At 36.1% G+C, this 21,957-nt stretch overlaps 1 protein-coding gene across 16 annotated transcripts in view; it reads right to left on the bottom strand.

Moving 5' to 3' along the window:
• CD2AP (CD2 associated protein) overlaps positions 1-21,957 on the bottom strand; it is a 156,531-nt gene that overhangs the window by 60,781 nt on the left and 73,793 nt on the right. For all 16 annotated transcript variants that reach the window (XR_013534263.1, XR_013534260.1, XR_013534264.1 and 13 more), the window contains one exon: positions 21,643-21,763. Coding sequence is in view for 10 of the 16 variants with exons in the window: in XM_078369363.1 (XP_078225489.1) it covers positions 21,643-21,763 (121 nt within the window). In the remaining 6 variants the exon portion in view is untranslated. The remainder of the gene's footprint in view (positions 1-21,642; positions 21,764-21,957) is intronic.

Below are 21,957 nucleotides of genomic sequence, written 5' to 3'. Positions count from 1 at the left end.
TTCAGAGCTAATTCTGTACCAGGTACTTGGCTAAGCACTGCATATGAATTATCTCATTTTCATAAACCTACATGGGCTTCGTAACATTAAGCAATATTACTCCTCATTTTACAAATAAATAAACTTGAACAAAGGGATATTAATGACTTTTCCAGGGAGCCACAGGTAGTAAGTAACAAGGGGAGAAATGCCAGATATAGGTGATGGGGAGAAAGGCAGCAAACCAGATTGCCATGTATGTAACTATGCAACAATCTTGCACGTTCTTCACTTGTACCCCAAAACCTAAAATGCAATAAAATATATATATATATTTAAAAAGGTTAAAAAAAAGTCAATTTTTGAAGTGCACTCTAAATGACCTCAAAACCACAGTCTAAAACACTTCAATATAATGGCTCAAACCACAAAAGTCTTCAATCAAATGTGAGACTATCTTTCTACATCTATTGAAATGACCATTTTATAGATGGTTTGCCAAAATAAGTTATTAAGAAATAAAATGCTAACAAGTATCATGATCTACCTTAACCATTTTCGATATTGTCCTAAGTCACACAGAAGACTGAAGTGGATAAGACAGTTTTGTAACATATTTTTAAAATTCAACTGCATTTAGAGAATGTTTATAATCAATAAAACAACCCATTTTAAATACACATTTCAGTTAATGTTTGACATGTCGCACCATGAAAATACAAAATACAGAACAATGGTCACCCAACACTTGTACACCGTCACAGTCAATCCTTTCCCCAAACCTCAAGAAATCTCTGAACTTCACTGTCACCAAGCCCCTTTTCAAATAAATTATAATCATACAGCACATAAACTTTTAACTTCTTTGGCTACACAGAATATTTGAGATTCATCCATGCTGTTGCATGTACCCATGCTTCATTCCTTCTTATTGCTGATTAGTATCCCATTGTACAGCTATACTACTGTATCTACCATTAAGAATGTAGCTCCAGGTTTTTCATAGATTAGCTTTATAAAATTTAGAAAACTCCCTTCTTTGCTACTTTGTAGAGCTTTTATCATTAAGTACTGAATGTGTAAATTCTTTCTGCATCTAGTGAAATGACCACATGGTTGTTCCCCTGTAAACCATTACTATTGTGGATTATTTAAATTTTTTAAATCAACCTTGCATGGATGGGATAGATCCCATTTGTCATGATGTACTAACCTTTACATATTTTGCTGAGTTTGATGTAACCTTTACATATTTTGCTGAATTTGATGGACTATTTCAAGGATTTCTGTGTCTATGTTCATGAGAGAAAATAGTATGTAAATCCTTTTTCTCAAATTATTTCATGAGGTTTTGATATCAAGGTCATACAGACCTAAGAAATTTGAAAGAATCTGTGTAAAATCAAATGCTTGATAGAATTCACCAGTGAAAACCACCTTGGTTAGATTGTTTAGAATTTGTTTTGTCTATGTCTGTTTTGGTAAGTTATACTTTTACAAGGGTTTGCACATCTCATTTAAGTTGTCAAATTTATGAGCATATTTCCTTATTACACTTTTAAATGTCAGGTCTGTGATATCCCTTCACATTTGAAAATAGTAATTTTTGGTTTTCTCTTTTCACTTTGATCAGTCTTGTCAGGGTATTAGCAATTTTTTTAATCATGTCAGAACACTCAACTTTTGAACTTGATTTTCTTGTCTGTTAGTCTGTTTTTTATTTCATAGTTTTCTGCTCTTATTTACTTTCTTCTTAATATTTCAGGTTTAATTTTCTCTTCTTTTTCTTAAAGGTATCTTTTCTAATATTTAAGACTATAAATTTTCCTACAGATGTTGCTTTACCTAAATTCCACAAATTCTGATATGTTGTTTCACTTTCATTTTTATATCAAAAACTGTTCTAATGTCTCTTATAAAATTCTTTAATCTGTACGTTATTTACAAGTGTTGTTCAAATAACAGAATTTCCCAAATATCTTGGTGTTTCACAAATAATTCCATGTGGTCACAAAACCTGTACTGTTCAATACCAATCCTTCTAAACCTGATGAGACTTGTCTGATGCCCCAACACAGGGTTGATCTGGTGCCTATTCCAAGTACACTTCAAAAGACTGTATATTCCTCTGTTGTTGGACTATTCTGTAAACATCATTTAGGTCCACTCAGTTAAGAATGTTATTCAATTCAAGTTTTCTAAATACAAATTTTTTTGTTCATTAGTTCTATCAATTATTGAGAGATGCATGTTTAAATCTTTTCATGGATTTATCCATTTCTTTCAGTTCTGGAAGTCTGTATCTCATCTACTTTGAAGTTCTATTGTTGAATTATATATTTAGAATTGCTATTAATTTTTATGAATTGACTCCATCACTATAAAATGTCCCTTTTTTAATTCCCTGGTAATATTTTCTTTCCTGAAATATACTTTGATATTAATATAGTCATTCTAAAATTATTGTGCTTTGCACAGAACATCTTTTTCTAACCTTCTTTTAACATGTCAATGAATTTTTGTATTATCCAGGCTGACCATCCTGGTCTTTCAAAAGTTTCTGGACCATTCATACATTTAACATAATCACTGATGCAATTATATTTGAATCCATTATCTTGCTATTTGTTCTCTATTTACCCACTTGATCTTTCTTCCTTTTTTCTCATTTCTTTTTTTAAAAAAACATTTCTTAGTGTTCCGTTTTATTATTAACGTTATTAGCTATACCTCTGCTACAGTCTGAATGTATGTGTCCCTCTAAAATTCATTAAGTTAGAACCTAAGACCCAATATGATAGTATCAGGAGCTAGGGCCTTTAGGAGGTGATTAAACCATGAGGGCTTGCATGAGTGAGATCACCCCTGGCCCCCTTCTTCTAGGGAAAGACACAACATTCATCCCCTTTGGAGGATACAGAAACAAGGCACCATCTTCAAAGCAGAAACCAGGCAGGCCCCAACAGACACTGAACCTGCTAGTGCCTAGATAAGAGGACTCCTCAAACACCAGAACTGTGAGAAATGAGGGTTTTTTTTTTTATAAACTACCCAGTCTCGGGCATTTTGTTACAGCAGCATAAACTGACTAAGGCAACTTCAATGTTTTGTTTTCTTAGAAGTTGCTCTAGGCTTTAAAACATAATTGCCCCTCAGTACCCATGAGGGATTCTCTTGTGATTTACATAGTTTCTGAAGATAATCTGCAGAATTCTCACGTCATTTATTTGATGTGCCTTTTCTCTTGTAGTACCTTCTACGGTTTTGCTTTATTGCTTGTATTCAGCACATGATTATAACGTGCTAAGCTTTGTTTATACTTCTTGCATTTGTGGATTTATAGCTTGCATCAAATTCAGAAAATTTTTTGTATTATTTCTTCAAATATTTTTTCTGTCCACCCTCTCTTCTCTCCTTCTGACACTCCAGCTACATATGTTAGACCATTTAAAAATTATCCCAGCCAGGCACAGTGGCTCACACCTATAATCCCAGCACTCTGGGAGGGCAAAACAAGTGAATCACTTGAAGTCAAAAGTTCGACATGAGTTTGGCCAACATGGTGAAACCCAATCTATACTACAAAATACAAAAATTAGTCAGGTGTGGTAGCACGCCTGTAGTCTCAGCTACTTGGGAGGCTGAGGTGGGAGAATTGCTTGAACTCAGGAGGCAGAGGTTGCAGTGAGTGGAGATTACGCCAGTGGACATTGTGCCACTGTATTCCAGCCTTGGCAACAGAGTAAGACCCTGTCTCCAAAATAAAAATAAAATTATCCCAAGTTGCTGGAGTTTTTGAAGTTTTGCAGTCTTTTTGCTCTTTCCGCTCCATTTTGCATATATTCTATTGTCACATTTTCAAGTGCAAGGATCTTTTCTTCTACATTGTCTAGTCTTCTGTTAATATTTTCACAGGAAAAAATTCACTTCAGATGTGTTTTTCACCTCTAGTAGTTCCATTTTGTCCTTTAAATCCCATCCCATTTCTTCTACATTATATAGTGTTCTGTTAAAAGTTTCTCAGGAAAAAATTCACTTCAGATATGTTTTTCATCTCTAGCAGTTCCATTTTGTCCTTTTAAATCCCATTTAGCTCTTCTTTTTTGTATCTACCACTTACTACTCATTATTAACATTTTCCATTACAACCTTGATTATATTGAGCATTTCTATTACAGTTATTTTAATGTCTGCTAATTCCATCATTTCTAGGTCTCTTTCTACCAACTAATTTTTCCTCCAGATTTTATGTGCCACATTTTCCTGCTTCTATTTTTTATTCTTTTTTTTGAGACAGAGTGTTGCTCTGTTGCCCAGGCTGGAGTGCAATGGTGTGATCTCGGCTTACTGCAACCTCCACATCCAAGGTTCAAGCAATTCTCCTGTCTCAGTCTCCCAAGTAGCTGGGATTACAGGCGCCTGCCACCACACCTGGCTAATTTTTTTGTGATTTTAGTAGAGACAGGGTTTCACCATGTTGGCCACTGTGGCTTCGAACTCCTGACCTCATGATCTGCCCGCCTCAGCCTCCCGAAGTGCTAGGATCACAGGCATAAGCCACCATGCCTGGTCCCTGTTTCTTGATACACCTAATATTTAAAATTTTGATGTTACTGAATGCTAAATTTACAGTAATCCTTTACAATAGTCATTCCCAATCAGGGTGGATTCTGCCTGCCAAGAGACATGAGGCAATAAGTGGAGACATATTTGGTTATTACAATGGGAAAGTGTTACTGACATCTAGTGAGTAGAAATCAGGAATGCTTCTTAACATTGTATGTAGCAGATAGCCCCTGAAAACCAGTAATTATCCAGAGCATCATCAGTGACAAGGTTGAGAAATTCTACTTTAAAAAGTGCAGGCAAATTTTAATTGTTTTTCTTTTTCTGGAAAACAGTTAAGTTATTTGCACATTAGTGTGAAGCATTTTTAGGGTAGGATTAGAGCAGTCTCTATTCTAAAGCCAGTTTAGCTCCACTTTACCACCCTAATGAATTGCCCAAGTAGTCAATGAAATTTCTGAAATCTTGTCTAGGTCCTTAATGATCTCTTTTTCTTAACCTCCCACATAATAACTGACACTACTGACCTTGCCTCCCTGAATAACTCTCCTCCCTTGACTACCATGCAGTCATAGGTTTCCTTCTGGCTCTCTTTTTCTGTGCTTTCTTGGTCTCCTTTGAGTTAATCTTCCTCAGTCCATTCCATAAATGTCACTACATAGGATTCCATCCCAGGCGGCTCTTTGGTTTTTTCACTCTGTACTTTCTCCCTAAGTTATTTCCTCTGAACCCATCGTTTCTTATACCACCTAAAAAATAGTCAAGCCCCAATTTTGCACAGACACCCGAATTTTTCTAAGGATTGAGACCCACAGAAAACTGACTCCCAAATACCTTCATTTAGATGTTCTCACATCCCTACAAGCCTCAAATTTAACATCTCCAAAAATAGCCAACATGGTAGTAAAAGTTGGTAATTTTCAATGATCCAAAAATAACCTACCAATTAGTAATGGATACTTTCAAAATCTAGGCATCTATTTTAGTGATACATCGTCATCTCCCAATACCCTATCTCTGCAAATGACATCTCCATTTTATAAAGCCAAAAACCTGGTAGCACTTGGTTCCTCTTTTTCAGTCATCCCCCAAATAACATTATCACTAGGTCCTGTTCTTTGTGATATCACTTATACAGCTCCTATTCTACATGTCTCTCTGTCCCCATAACATTCTTCTAGTTCATGCTAATTCTACTTCATTATCAAAACATTCTCAACTGGCGTTAGCAGCCCAGTCTCTTCTCCAATCTACTCTCCACATTGCAACTCACTCTCCACACTGCAGCCAATTTATCTGAAAGACAATCTGATCATTTCACTCTACAGCTTCTCTGTGATTTGATTAACATTTTTGTAATGTCTACTTAGGCCTGACCCAGTAATTTTACCAGGCTCAACCCTCATCATATCCAATTATATACTCTAAAATACCTCTGAATTAAATCTCTTTCAGGATCTTGAAAATGCTATACTTTTCCTCACCCTCTGCCACAAACTTGCTTAGAGATTTCCTAGCCATTTGGGGATCTCAATCTATGACTTCTTCTAGGGTACATTCCTTAATAGCCTGCCAATTCTGGACTAGCCTTCTTATATACATTTACTTCACCCTTTCCTGTAACAAATATTTCTCCTATTAAATTACAATCACTTTTTCAATCATCTTTTCTTTCCCAATGGAAAAAAGCTTCAAACAAGAGGGGGAAATTATACCTAGGTTGCTGATCACTGTATTCCCAGGACCTTTTACAATATACTTAACAACAGGCACTCAATATATTGAATGAATAAATATATGAATGCTGAATTAACTAAGCAGCTGTATTTATGTTTAGAATTTCCCTTTACTGGCTTTGACTTTTAAATTTCAGATTTTGGAATACACTGACATCATGAGAAATGTTAGTATACCCACATATTACTACTCATAACTCTCAATAAGGGATGAAAGTACATGAAAAGATAGATCTATAAGCATAATTAAAAGAAAATTAGGCAAAGATAGCAGCAAACAAATGGACTATAATAGTGAAAAATCACCAAATTTCCATAACCCCATATGTTAAACAGCATAAAGTTTAAAAGAAAAAAAAACTGAGAAATCAGAAAAACAAAACTCTAATGATGATTTTACCATTCAGTAGTTAAACAATCTCAGTTTTCATTTCTTGATCCTTAAAATGAGAGTGACATTAATCCTCTTAAAAGTTAAGAGGATTTATTCTACTATAAAGACACATGAATGTGTATGTTTGTAGCAGCACTATTTACAGTAGCAAAGTCATGGAACCAACCCAAATACCCATCAATGATAGACCAGATAAAGAAAATGTGATATATGTACATTATGCAGCCATAAAATACTATGCAGCCATAAAAAGGAATGAGATCATATTCTTTGTAGAAACACGGATAAAGCTGGAAGCCATCATCCTCAACAAACACACACAGGAACAGAAAACCAAACACTACATGTTCTCACTCATAACTAGGAGTTGAACAATGAGAATACAAGGACACAGGGAGGGGAGCAACACACACTAGGACCTGTTGAGGGGTGAGGCATGAGTGGTGAGAAAGGGAACTCAGAGAACAGGTCAATAGGTGCAGCAAACTACCATAGCACACGTATACCTATGTAACAAACCTACACATTCTGCATGTGCATCCCAGAACTTAAAGGAAAAAAAAGTGAAGAGGATTTCACTTGACAAAAGTGTTTCAAAAGTTCTATATATACCACAAAATACTATTCATTGTTTCACTGAGTGTCAAAATATCAGACACTGCTCTAGGCAACGGGTTGGATGGATGGATGGATGGATAGATAGATAGATAGATAGATTCTAATGAATAGGTAGACAATACACTAATAAGCAACAGGAACAAATTTTTCTTTGAAACATTAAAAAAAAAAGAAGGGAATTAAAAAGTGGATGATGAGGACTTTCTGCTGTTTTATACAGAGCTGTCAGAAAAAAGCCTTACGGATAAGGTGATTTCTGAGAGAATCCTAAGTCAGACAAGTAGCCATCAGGATATCTTGAAGAGCATTCCAGACAAAGGTATACAACAAGCACAAAGGCTGTGAGAGAGGAATATTCCTAACATCCTTCTAAGGTGATCAGTGGGAACAAAGGTGAAAGTTAAATAAGAGATGAGGTAAGAAAGGTGGAGGGAGGGATATGGGGATGCCAGATCATACACAGATTTGTAGCCATTTTAAAAGATTTTGGCTTTTAGTCTGAGTGAAATGCAAAGCTACTGGAGGGTGATCGCAACTGGCTACTAGACTTTTCAGTAAGTAGGTAATGGCATACAGGCTATAGTAATTGCACAGCAAAAGATAACTTATACCAGGATAACAGCAGTGAAGGTGGTAAAAATAGATTCTAAACATTTTTTGACAAAATCTGCTAATGAATCATGAGAGGATGCAAGGTTAAAAAGAAGAGTACAGAGGCAGGATCCAAGATGGCACAACAGGAACCCACTCTGGAGTACAGCTCCCAGCAAGAACAACACAGGGGGTTTGTGATCACCACATTTCCAAACGAGTTTATACTGCCCAAGGACCAGGAGATTCCTGGGCTGAAAAGCACCATGAGCTTCCAGCACGGTTGTTTCAGCCGGTGCTACCGGCTTCTGCACAGAAACTCACACAAATCTGGGGAGCGATTTTAACTGGTCCCTAGAACGCCTGGGAGACAGAGACGCCCATTCAACTGAAAAAGAAGGGGCCGAAACAGGGAGTCAGGTGATTTGGCTCCGTGGGTCCCACCCCCACAAAGACCAGCAATCTGAAACGCTCTGGATGAGAGTTTCTCAGCAAGCACAGCTGGACCCGGGATGGTCCAGCTCAGTGGGGGTAAGGGCATCCGCTACTACCAAAGCAATCCACCATTAATGAGGCAGTCCATCAGTACCGAGGCAGTCCGCCATTATTGAGGCAGACCACCATCACTGAGGCAGTTCTAACTGCACCTCTGTTAACAAAAACCCAAGGAAGTTTACACAGCAACTGGGCAGAGCCCAGTGCAGCTCAGCAACACCTCTGCTGGCAGACTGTGACTAGACTACCTCCTTGCAGGGCAGGGCATCTCTGAAAAAAGGCAGCAGCACATCAGGAGTTTATAAATAAAGCCCCATCTTCCCAGAACAGAGTACCTGGGAAAAGAGGCCATTATAACTTCCACTACAGCAGACTTAAATATACCTGCCCAGCAGCTCTGAACGGAACAATGGAGCTCCCAGCACAGCACTTGATCTTTGATAAGGGTCAGACTGTCTCCTCAAGCAGCTCCCTGACCCCCGTATATACAAAGAGACACCTCATAAAGGGGAGCTCAGACTGTACCCTTCTGGGATGAAGATAAAAGAAGAAACCGGCAGCAACCCTTATTATTCATTAGCTCCCACAGGTGATCCCCAGGCAAGCAGAGTTTGGAGTGGACTTCCACCAATTCTGCAGCAGAGGGGCCTGACTGTTAGAAGGAAAACTAAAAAACACAGAAATAGCTTCAAAATCAACCAAAGGACATCCACTCAGAGACCCCATCCAAAAGTCACCAACTACAAAGACCACAGGTAGATAAATCCACGAAGATGGGAAGAAACCAGCATAAAAAGGATGAAAACACCAAAAATAAAAATGCCTCTTCTCCTCCAAGGGATCACAACTCCTCACCAGCAAGGGAACAAAGCTGGATGGAGAATGAATCTGATAAATTGACAGAAACAGGCTTCAGAAGGTGGGTAATAACAAACTTCTCAGAGCTAAAAGAACATGTTCTAACCCAATGCAAAGAAAGTAAGAACCTTGAAAAAAGGTTAGACAAAAGGCTAACAAGAATAAACAGGTAAGAGGAGAATATAAATGACTTGATAGAGCTGAAAAACGCAACACGAGAACTACACAAAGTGTACCCAAATTTCAATAGCCAAATCGACCAAGCAGAAGAAAGGATATCAGAGACTGAAGATCAACTCAATGAAATAAAATGAGAAGGCAACATTAGAGAAAAAAGAGTGAAAAGAAATGAATAACGCCTCAAAAAAACATGGAATTATGTGAAAAAACTTAATCTACATTTGGTAAGTGTACCTGAATGTGACAGTGAGAATGAATACAAGCTAGAAAACACTCTTCAGGAGAACTTCCCCAGCCTAGCAAGGTCAGCCAATATTCAAGTTCAGGAAATACAGAAAACACCACCAAGATATTCCTCCAGAAGAGCAACCCCAAGGCACATAACGGTCAGATTACCAGGGTTGAAATGAAGGAAAAAAATGCTACAGGCAGCCAGGGAGAAAGGTCGGGTTACCCACAAAGGGAAGCCCATCAGATTCACAGTGAATATCTCAAAAGAAACCCTACAAGTCAGAAGACAGTGGAGGCCAATTTTCAACACCCTTAGAGAAAAGAACTTTCAACCTAGAATTTCATATTCAGCCAAACTAAGCTTCATAAGCGAAGGAGAAATAAAATCCTTTATGAAGAAGCAACAGATGAGAGATTTTGTCACCACCAGGCCTGCCTTACAAGAGCTCCTGAAAGAGGTACTACACATAGAAAGGAACAACCAGTACCAGTCACTCCAAAAACATACCAAATGGTAAAGACCATTGACACAATGAAGAAACTCCATCAACTAATGGGCAAAACCACCAGTTTGCATCAAAATGGCAGGACCAAATTCACATATAACAATATTAACCTTAAATGTAAATGGGCTAAATGTCCCAATCAAAAGACACGGACTGGAAAACTGGATAAAAAGTCAAGACCCATCAGTGTGCTGTATTCAGGAAACCCACCTCACATGCAAGGATAAACACAGGCTAAAAATAAAGGGATGGAGGAAGATGTACCAAGCACACAGAAAGCAAAAAAAAAAATGCAGGAGTTGCAATCCTAGTCTCTGATAAAGTGGATGTTAAACCAACAAAAATCAAAAAAGACAAAGAAGGGCATTACATAATGGTAAAAGGATCAATGCAACAAGAAGAGCTAATGATCCTAAATATATATGTACCCAATACAGGAGCACCCAGGTATATAAAGCAAGTTCTTAACGACCTACAAAGACACTTAGACTCCCACACAATAATAGTGAGAGACTCTAACAACAATAATAGTGGGAGACTTTAACACTCCACTGTCAATATTAGACAGATCAACGAGACAGAAAATTAACAACGATATCTAGAACTTGAACTCAGATCTGGACCAAGCGGAACTAATAGACGTCTACACAATTCTCCACCCCAAATATGTAGAATATACATTCTTCTCAGCACCACATCAAACCTACTCTAAAACTGACCACATAATTGGAAGTAAACCACTCCTCAGCAAATGCAAAAGAACGGAAACCATAACAAACAGTCTCTAAGACCACAGTCAATCAAATTAGAACTCAGGATTAAAAAACTAACTCAGAACCGCACAACTTCATAGAAGCTGAACAACTGCCTCCTGAATGTCAACTGGATAAACAGTGAAATGAAGGCAGAAATAAAGATGTTCTTCAAAACCAATGAGAATGAAGACACAATGTACCAGAATCTTTGGAACACATTTAAAGCAGTGTCTACGGGAAATTTATGGCAATAAATGTCCACATGAGAAGCAAGGGTAGATCTAAAATCGACACCCTATCATCAAAATTGAGAGAGCTAGAGGAGCAAGATCAAAAAAACTCAAAAGCTAGCAGAAGGCAAGAAAAAACTAACATCAGAGCGGAACTGAAGGAGATAGAGACACAAAAAAACCCTTCAAAAACATGAATAAATCCAGTAGCTGGTTTTTTAAGATCAACAAAATAGACCAGATTAATAAAAGAAAAAAAAGAGAGAGAGAGAAGAATCACACAGATGCAATAACAAACGATAAAGGGGCTATCACCACCAATACCACAGAAATACAAACTACCATCAGAGATTACTATAAACAATTCCGTGTACATAAACTAGTAAACCTGGAAGAAATGGATAAATTCCTGGACACCTGCACCCTTCCAAGCCAAAACCAGGAAGAAGTTGAAACCCTGAGTAGACCAAGAACAAGGGCTGAAGTTGAGGCAGCAATTAAGAGCCTACCAACCAAAAAAAAAGCCCAGGCCCAGATGGTTTCACAGCCAAATTCTACCAAATATACAAAGAGGAGCTGGTACCCCTCCTTCTGAAACCATTTTGAACAATACAAAAAGAGGGAATCCTTCCCAAATCATTTTATGAGACCAACATCATCCTGATACCAAAACCCAGCAGAATCTCAACAAAAAAAGAAAACTTCAGGCCAATATCCATGATGAACACAGATGCGAAAATCTTCAATAAAAAATTGGCAAACCAATTGCAACAGCACAACAAAAAGCTTATCTATCACAATCAAGTAGACTTCATCCTGGGGATGCAAAGTTGGTTCAACATACACAAATCTATGAACGTAATCCACAACATAAACAGAACCAAAGATAAAAACCACGATTGTCTCATTAGAGGCAGAGAAGGTTTTGACAAAATTCAACAGCCCTTTATGATAAAAACTCAATAAACTAGGTATCGATGGAACATATCTCAAAATAATAAAAGCTATTTACGACAAACCCACAGCCAATATCATACTGAATGGACAAAAACTGGAAGCATTCTCTTCGAAATCTGGCACTAGACAAGGATGCCCTCTCTCACCACTCCTATTCAATATAGTATTGAAAGTTCCAGCCAGAGCAATCAGACAAGAAAAAAATAAATAAAGGGTATTCAATTAGGAAAGGAGGAAGTCAAACTGTCTCTATTTGCAGATGACATGATTGCATATTTCAAAGACCCCATCGTCTCAGCCCCAAATCTCTTTAAACTGATAAGCAACTTCAGCAAAGTCTCAGGATATAAAATCAATGTGCAGAAATCACAAGCATTCCTATATACCAATAACAGACAGACAGCCAAATCATTAGTGAACTCCCATTCACAACTGCTACAAAAAGAATAAAATACCTAGGAATACAACTAACAAAGGATGCAAAGGACCTCTTCAAGAAGAACTACAAACCATTGCTCAAGGAAATAAGAGAGGACACAAACAGATGGATAAACATTCCATGTCCATGGTTAGGAAGAATCAGTATCATGAAAATGGCCATATTGCCCAAAGTAATTTATACATTCAATGTTATTCCCATCAAGCTACCAATGACCCTCTTCAAAGAACTGGAAAAAACTACCTTAAACTTCAAATGGCACCAAGACAGCCCGCGTAGCCAAGACAATCCTAAGCAAAAAGAACAAAGCTGAAGGCATCACGCTACCTGACTTCAAGCTATACTACAAGGCTACAGTAATTAAAACAGCATGGTATTGGTACCAAGACAGAAATATAGACCAATGGAACAGAACAGAGACCTCAGAGGCAACACCACATATCTAAAACCATCTGATCTTTGACAAACCTGACAAAAACAAGGAATGGGGAAAGGATTCCCTGTTTAATAAATGGTGCTGGGAAAACTGGCTAGCCATGTGCAGAAAGCAGAAACAACCCCTTCCTGACACCTTACACTAAAATTAACTGCAGATGGATTAAAGACTTAAAACATAAGACCTAACATCATAAAAACCCTAGAAGAAAACCTAGGCAAAACCATTCAGGACATAGGCTTAGGCAAGGACTTCATGAATAAAACACCAAAAGCATTAGAACAAAAGCCAAAATAGACAAATGGGACCTAATCAAACTTCTGTACAGCAAAAGAAACAATCATCAGAGTGAACCGGCTACCAACAGAATGGGAAAGAATTTTTGCAATCTACCCATCTGACAAAGGGCTAATATCCAGAATCTACAAAGAACTTAAACAGAGTTACAAGAAAAAAACAAACAAACCCATTCAAAAGTGGGTGAGGGATATGAACAGACACTTTTCAACAGAAGACATATATGAGGCCATCATAACCGGTAATTAGAGAAATGCAAATCAAAACCACATTGAGATAACATCTTACGCCAGTTAGAATGGCGATCATTAAAAAATCAGAAGAAAACAGATGCTGGAGAGGATGTGGAGAAACAGGAATGCTTTTACACTGTTGGTGGGAGTGTAAATTAGTTCAACCATTGTGGTAAACAGTGTGGCGATTCCTCAAGGACCTAGAAATAGAAATTCCATTTGACCCAGCAATCCCATTACTGGGTATATATCAAAAGGATTATAAAACATTCTATTACAAAGACACATGCACACCTATGTTCACTGCAGCACTGTTTACAATAGCAAAGACTTGGAACCAACCCAAATGCCCATTGATAATAGACTGGACAAGGAAAATGTGGCACATATACACCATGGAATACTATGCAGCCATAAAAAACAATGAGTTCATGCCCTTTGTAGGGACAGGGATGAATCTGGAAACCATCATTTTCAGCAAACTGACACAAGAACAGAAAATAAAATACCACATGTTCTCACTCATAGGCAGTGTTAAACAGTGAGAACACAAGGACACAGGAAGGCGAGCATCACACATGGGGATCTGTTGGGGGGGCTAGAGGAGGGACAGTAGAGGGTGGGGAGGTTGGGGAGGGATAACATGGGGAGAAATGCCAGATATAGGTGACGAGGGGATGGAGGCAGCAAACCACATTGCCATGTATGTAGCTATGCAACAATCCTGAATCATCGGCATATATATCCCAGAACCTAAAGTACAATTTTAAAAAAGAAGAAGAGTACAAATCTAAGAATTTTGGCCTAAGTAAAAGAAGGATGAATTTTTCCTTAATTCAGATGGGGAAGATTACATGGAGCAGAGAAAAAGTAAGAGGATCAATTTTGAGCATCTTAGGTTCAAGATGCTTATTAGACATCTGAATGGAGATTTTGAAATAGGTTTAATATGAAGGGGTTTTATAAAAAAGTGAAAAAGACAAGTGTATATATAGTCACTGGTTTCATAAAATAAGGGGAAAATTTGAAAAAACATACTTATTTAGCAAACGTGTAATCTGCACACTGACAAAAAAACACTCTAAATAAGAAGGGTTAAGTATATTTGACAAAATAAAAAAGGAGACATTACAAAAACTGAAACATAACACTTTCCTAGAGAAGCAATGCTTTCCCTGAGACTAAATACTAAAAGAAATTTATCTTGGACTTTATATAGAAACCATTCAGTTAGCAGAATAGATGATGAATTCACCACATTCCTAAAGAAAACACAACGGTGGCATTCTAAAAACTTTTATCCTATAGTTCTTCAATGAAAACTGAGGATTTAAAAATAAATTATCTGTGAAGACTCAATATTGTCCATATATCATTTAGAGTCAGAATTATCTGCTTAGCAGTAATAGAGCTTAACTGGTCAAACCAAGAACATCATCCCATTATTTCATAGACGAGGAAGGAGGAAAACGAGAAGAGGAGGGAGGAGAATGCTATTAAATTTAAAAGACTGTGAGGAGAAACTATGTAATATAATCAAATACAGTGAACATGACATTCCGATACCAAAAGCAAAAAAAAAAAACAACACTTATAATGTACATTCTACTGTAATTTTTCTAACAGCTACCAAGAACATAATTATGAAAATTATTAAAAGATTGTCAAAACACCAGTGATAGAAAGAGACTGTTACACTTTGTTAGGACATAGGAAAATTTTAAGTAGTCATTACTTATATAAAGCTCACTTCCTGGCATTCACAACAATATGCAAAAACTAGCCTAGAATTTAGAGTTGGAGAAAGAAAAAAAAGAATTACAGTGTATTTCAGCCACTGGCTTTCCACCCCATAATCACAATGCTACACATTTAGAATACACAGTTATTGTAAACGGGTTAAGCAAAGAAGGAAGGACATTCCAACACATAAAAGTCTGCAAAGTTACTAAAATCCAAATAGAGTTGAATAGCATAAGAAAATGTTCCAAGTATTTTATAATTATAAAAGTAATGAACTAGAATTCAAATATAAATTAGATCTCTTGTGCTGATGGTCCCATATAAACTTTAAACTGTAAATATTTCAAGGGCTCGGTTTTACATGGCATCACAAAGATCATTTCACTCATATGCTTTAATTTACACCAAATTTTAGTGTTAAAAGTAGGTATCAGAAGATCCAATACCTGTGAACCCTGAAAAACACTAATATGCATCAGAAATAACTCAGGAGACAATCTGCTGAGTGACAAATGCCCCATTAAATTTCAGCCACGTGTTTTTGGTACTTATATACGTTCTCTAATGGTTTTTACACATCCTTAAACTAAGTTCTGACTTAAGAATTGATACCAAGTACTTTCAAATAAATGTAACAGAAAACAGTGAAAGTACACCTATTTGGTATGATTCCTTCTCCACTGATTCCTAACTCAATGATTTTTCTATCTTTCAATACAATCAGTACCTGCATTAAAGAAAACAAACTATTAAAACAACTAAAACTAAATTAAACAACTAGAACTATTTTTGTTGTTTAATTCATTAAAGAGCCTTAGGAAAATTTAGAATCTTTAAAAGTTTATTCCTAAGTTAAATAAAAAGAACATAAAAATGGGAGCAACAGGGCATCCCCAGTCATATTAAATAGCCAAGGAGCTCATGCTTTTTTCATTACTTTGTAGCCCATACAGTTAGGTAGTACTTACAGAGAGCTGCAAACTAATGGTAAGAGTAAATTTTAACTCCTTTCAAAGGTTAATGAGCTTTAAACAAAAGGATTCTTTAAAGGTGATCCAGGATGTATATATGGTAGAGCATAATATTGTACACAAATATCTGGTGCTCCTCCTTATGAGAAAATTACATATCCCCACCCTGCGGCACTTAGGCCTGCATGGCCATAATTGCCAAATACTATGTTAGTGGAAATGACATGCCAATTTTGTACAGAAGCTTTAAAAGCCATCCTCCTTTTTCCCTGCCTCTTCAAGGATTAGAGTTGCAGATTATATTTTCTGTTTCCTGTGACATTTCTGATGAAAATTTGCATATTAAGCAAAATGAAGTGGCAAACAAAGTATTATACTAAGAAATATCTTCCTCCAACATTTTCTGTACTTAAAGTAACGCAGATAATTTTATTCTATAAGTATACTTAGTTCACATTTGTCTTCCCTCTAGAGATTTGACCCTCACACCTCTGGACTACAGAGAGGATTACATATGCTCAGAAAATCAGAACTGAATACATACAAGGGTTAAGAAATGTTCACTTGTTAAAATAGCCTCCACTTCTTCCTTTGGTCTTCCTAAAGAACAAATTTTTAGTTAGTTCTAAAAATTATAGCAGAATTCAAACTATTCATCAAACTAACTTTTTAAAATCTGATACAAAGTTTTATTTGTTCATTTCTTGCATTTGAAGGAATCTTTGATGACATACTGGGCCTGAGATTCTTTGCCATAGTCATTAACTACTACACAACCACAACCAACTTCTTTATAGGGTATTCCCTCTCTGTCAATTTTAGAGAGCCCTACCCACTTCCTGGCTGCTTGTTGTCATCAACCTTAATTAGGTTAATCGGGTGTTAGCACAAAGGGCCGCCATCAACTTGGCATACAAAGGCTCATCACAGATGGAAGCAAGCACACAAACATGAGCTTGGCACTCGACTAAAGCTTGGCCAGCTTCACAGATTCCACTAATAGGCTACTGTGCATGAGGGTGGTCTTCAGAACCTCTTATAAAGCAGTAGCAGTGTTAACATCCATTACATCTCCAATAACAATGCCCTTCTACCACAGCAGTGGGTTCAGCTGAGAACACACTCAAGCCTTTGCTTCCACAAGACTTGTTGGTAGAAGGCAAAGAGACATCAAAATAATGTACGTCTTCACTTTATAATTTACAAATTATTACTATAATGAACTGAAAATTCTGACCTGAAAATCTGGCATTATACCAGCAATTTTTTCTCACAATCTCATTCATTATTCCTAGCCCTCATTATTAGATATATTATATACTGTCTACTTTATAGAACAATTACTGATATTTTATGACTGTGTAAAGCAACATTTTTCCTGTCACTTTCTAAAATTCTAAGACTTATTCTACATTAGTCTTTTAGAAACTGAATTCATGTTGATTTTTCTATACTCATAATCTATTGATAAACCATGAATTATAATATTGCTTTCTAAGCATTCATCCTTTCAAGCCTAACAGCCTTTATACTAAAAAGCAAATTAACACAGGCAATATAATTGTAGCTTGCAATATTCAGATAACTAAAACTTGGAAGAAAAAATAAATTTCCTTAGAAGTAAAGCAAATTCAGTTACTCATTTCATACATTTCTATGGTCAATGGGCTTAGAAATAAAATCATTAGACACGAAAATATACCTTCTGGTATTAAATTGGAATTAAAGGTACCAGTAAAGATGGAGAGACCAACGAATGATAAAAACATATGGGCAGACGTATGGAAGTGTATGTGTTTGTAAGCATCTTCCAGCTTAATTCACTAAGAAGCTCAGAAGCAATATTACCCCAGTAGAAATGAGCACACATCTACCCAGATCTTGATGCTCAAACACTATTCCTCTCGTAAAAAAAAAAAAAGTTTGCCTTGATAAGTAGCTGATTCCAAGATTGGGGTAGGGAAGGTTCAAAATGAGCTTGGAATATCTTTTATTACAGAAGTTCACAAAAAATGAAGGAGACATGTCAAAATGACATAGCACTGCAAACGAATCCATAATGACAAACCTGATCTATGATTACACAGGACTAGGGCAGAAAAAGAAATGGAATTCAAAAAGCATGAGCAGTATTTTTGGGGTAATGGAAATATTCTGTACATGTTTTCATAGGTTTATACATCTATCAAACTTATCAGATTACGTATTTTAAAGGGACACAGTTTACTGTATATAAATTATATATCCAATAAAGTTGATTTTTTTTTTTAAGTCATGGAAGTTAGCCTGAAGGAATTCCCACTAGCCAAATCATACAGTTAACCAAATAAGTAATACTAATAATAAACTGATATCTAATGAATAAAACAGAACTTTCTGGTGAGTCCACACTGATAAATAGATAAACTGGAGAAAGAGAAGTTTTTCTTTAGAGTAAAATATCAAGTAAGACACATAAAAGGGATGATGGTGTTAGAAAAATCATCATTTTTGGCAACAATTATAGTAACAACTATTTGGGTAAACTTTACCCATGATGCTAAAACTGTTGAGTGAAAGTCTGATGAGGAACAGCATATTTACATAGTCTCAAAGTATCTCTCCATAAAACAGTTATTAACACCATAAGGAGAAAAACAGTAAACGTACAGTGGCAGCACAGCTGTAACTAAATTTATGATAAAATTTTAAACAAATTTAACATCCCCAATAAAAAAAGACATGGACACTATGTGCCTCCAAATATTACATAAGACATCGTCACTCCATAGTCCTGCTAATAAAATATAACCTGAATCTAATCATGAGAAATCAGAGGTGAAAAAAAAGAACCCAAACTGGGGCCATTTCACAAAATAATCAGCCTAAACTCTTCAAAAATGTGAACGTAAAGAAAACAAAACACGCATACACACACACACACACACACACACACGGAGACAATTACAGATTTAAGAAACACGGGAAATAAATTTCATGTATAATCCTCTTCAGGACTGGGAGAAAAAAAAACAGCTATAAAGAACACATAATGAAATAATAAAAAATATGCGCATGGAGACTGCAGAATAAGCAATATTATCAGTATTGTCTTGATTTTCATAACTGTACTGTAGTTACATAAGAAACTAACTTTATTCTTGGGAAATGCACATTGAAACACTAAAAATAAAAGATAAAATATAGATATTTAGATAAAGACAAAGTGAATGATAAATTAGCAAATGCAGTGAAATGTTAAAAATTCATAAATCTGGATAAGGTCTGTTTTATTTTTATAATTTTTCTCCAAGTTAAAAAAACAAGTTTCAAAATAAATCACTGCACTAGCGTTAGAAGGATGGACCCAGAGGTGAGTACTGTAATAGTATGAAAATGTACAGAGGAATGGGATCCAAAAGCCCAAATTCTTAGAAGTTCTGGTTCCAAGAAAGATAAGAATATAAAATAATATGTAAATCATGACTTACTCTTAGGTTTCTCTACTATAAGATGAGGAGGTTGTACCAGAACTTTCTAGCTCTATAGCTAGATTTTTATGAACTTGTTCTATCACTTCATGGTCTTTTTTACCACAGTAAAAGCCTGGCTCTTCTGCAGGCCCAATACTTTCTTAAGAGACAGTGGGGGAAAAGCTGCACAAATCATTCATGTACAAAGAAAGTATAATTATGGATGAGGACAAAAGTGTCAGGGAGCTTAGCAAAGTTTAAAGTGGTGGAATGAGAAACACAGAACATTAACTTTAGTAATAATCTTAACAATGATTTCTAGAAGTCTTTTATCAATTATGTTTAATACAATCATGTATTAAATTTTAAAATATTATCTCCCTTTTTTCTCTAAAATTCATTTTCTAGGCCAGATGTGTTGGCTCACATTTATAATCCCAGCACTTTGGGAGGCTGAAGTAGGGGAACTACTTGAAGCTAAGAGTCTGAAACCTGCTAGTGAGACCCCATCTCTAAAAAAATTTTTTTTAATTAGCTGTGCATGGTGATACATGTCGGCAGTCCCAGCTACTCAGGAGGCTGAGAAGAAAAGAATCACTTGAGCTCTAGAGGTTAAGGCTGTAGTTAACTATGATCATGTCACTGCACACTGGCCTTGGCAACAAGGAAAGACACTGCCTGTTAAAAAAAAAAAAAAATTGTACAATATAGATAGACCACCAGCCAGACTAATAAAGAAGAGAGAAGAATCAAACAAACACAATAAAAAAATGATAAACAGGAGATCACCACTGATCGCACAGAAATACAAACTACCATCAGAGACTACTAGAAACACCTCTATGCAAATAAACTAGAAAATCTAGAAGAAATGGATTAATTCCTGGACACATATACCTTCCCAAGACTAAGCCAGGCAGAAGTTGAATCCCTGAATAGACCAATAGTAAGATCTGAAATCGAGGCAGTAATTAATAGCCTACCAACCAAAAAATGCCCAGAAACAGACAGATTCACAGCCAAATTCTACCAGAGGTATAAAGAGGAGCTAGTACCATTCCTTTTAAAACTATTCAAACCAAAGAAAAAGAGGGACTCTGCCCTAACTCATTTTATGAGGCCAGCATCATCCTGATACCAAAACCTGGCAGAGACACAACAAAAAAAATTTCAGGTCAATATCCCTGATGAACATGGATGCAAAAATCCTCAATAAAATATCAGCAAACCAAATCCAGCAGCATATTAAAAAGCTTTTCCACCATGACCAAGTCAGCTTCATTCCTGGGATGCAAGGCTAGTTCAACATACACAAAGCAATAAATGTAATCCATGACATAAACAGAACCAACGATAAAAACCACGATTATTTCAATAGATGTAGAAAAGGCATTCAATAAAATTCAACATGCCTTCACACTAAAAACACTCAATAAACTAGGTACTGATGAAACATATCTCAAAATAAGAGGAGTTATTTATGATAAACCCACAGCAAATAGCAGAGGCAAAACCTGGAAGTATTCCCTTTGAAAACTGGCACAGGACAAGGTTACCCTCTCTCGCTACTCCTATTCAAACATAGTGTTTTCTATATTCAATGTAGAAAACAAGAAAAGTAAGATCGCTTCTTATTTCTAAAATTTCCGAAGTACTCAACAGGCCATTTGCAAACTGAGCAGACTAAAAACACATGTATCTTTACTAGGAAGAAATCAGATAACCTAAGACGAATCATGAGCGTACTGAAGATTTACTTAAGGTTAAAGCAGAAATCAGAGAAAGAAAAATATTAAATTATTTGACTAGATATTTAGTTTAGTTTAGGTCCCCAACATAATTTACTTTTTTAAAGTAGATTAATTGAAGCTGACTGAAAGTTCAAAAGAACAGAGTTTCAAAAAAATACAAAATAAAACACTAGATGATATATAAAGTTTATTTAAATCAATTAAAATTTTGAAAAATAGTCTACCTGAATCATCCTGGGATTCATGAGTTTCACCATCATCTGTTACCTCTAATTCTTTCACAAAATTTGAGGGAAACAATCCCAACTTGTTGTTTAGGGTTCCACTCCACCAGCCTTCTTCTACCTGAAAAAGTTCACAATTCAAAAGTAATAAAAACTTCTGTTAATTGAAAATCTTTACTCTACGGGAAAATTAAGTTACAAAAGCAAATGAACACAAAATTAGCACTGTGAAACCCTTTAAAATTTAAAACACAATGTAGAAAATATATTTTAAGTGTATTAAATTTTAGTGGATTATTCTTATATGGGATTAAC

This window comes from Callithrix jacchus, chromosome 4, assembly GCF_049354715.1.
Source record: "Callithrix jacchus isolate 240 chromosome 4, calJac240_pri, whole genome shotgun sequence".
In the NCBI taxonomy this organism is placed as follows: domain Eukaryota; kingdom Metazoa; phylum Chordata; class Mammalia; order Primates; family Cebidae; genus Callithrix; species Callithrix jacchus.
The sequence above is the reverse complement of the archived record's forward strand: the minus strand, read 5'-3'. Positions and strand labels throughout refer to the sequence as shown.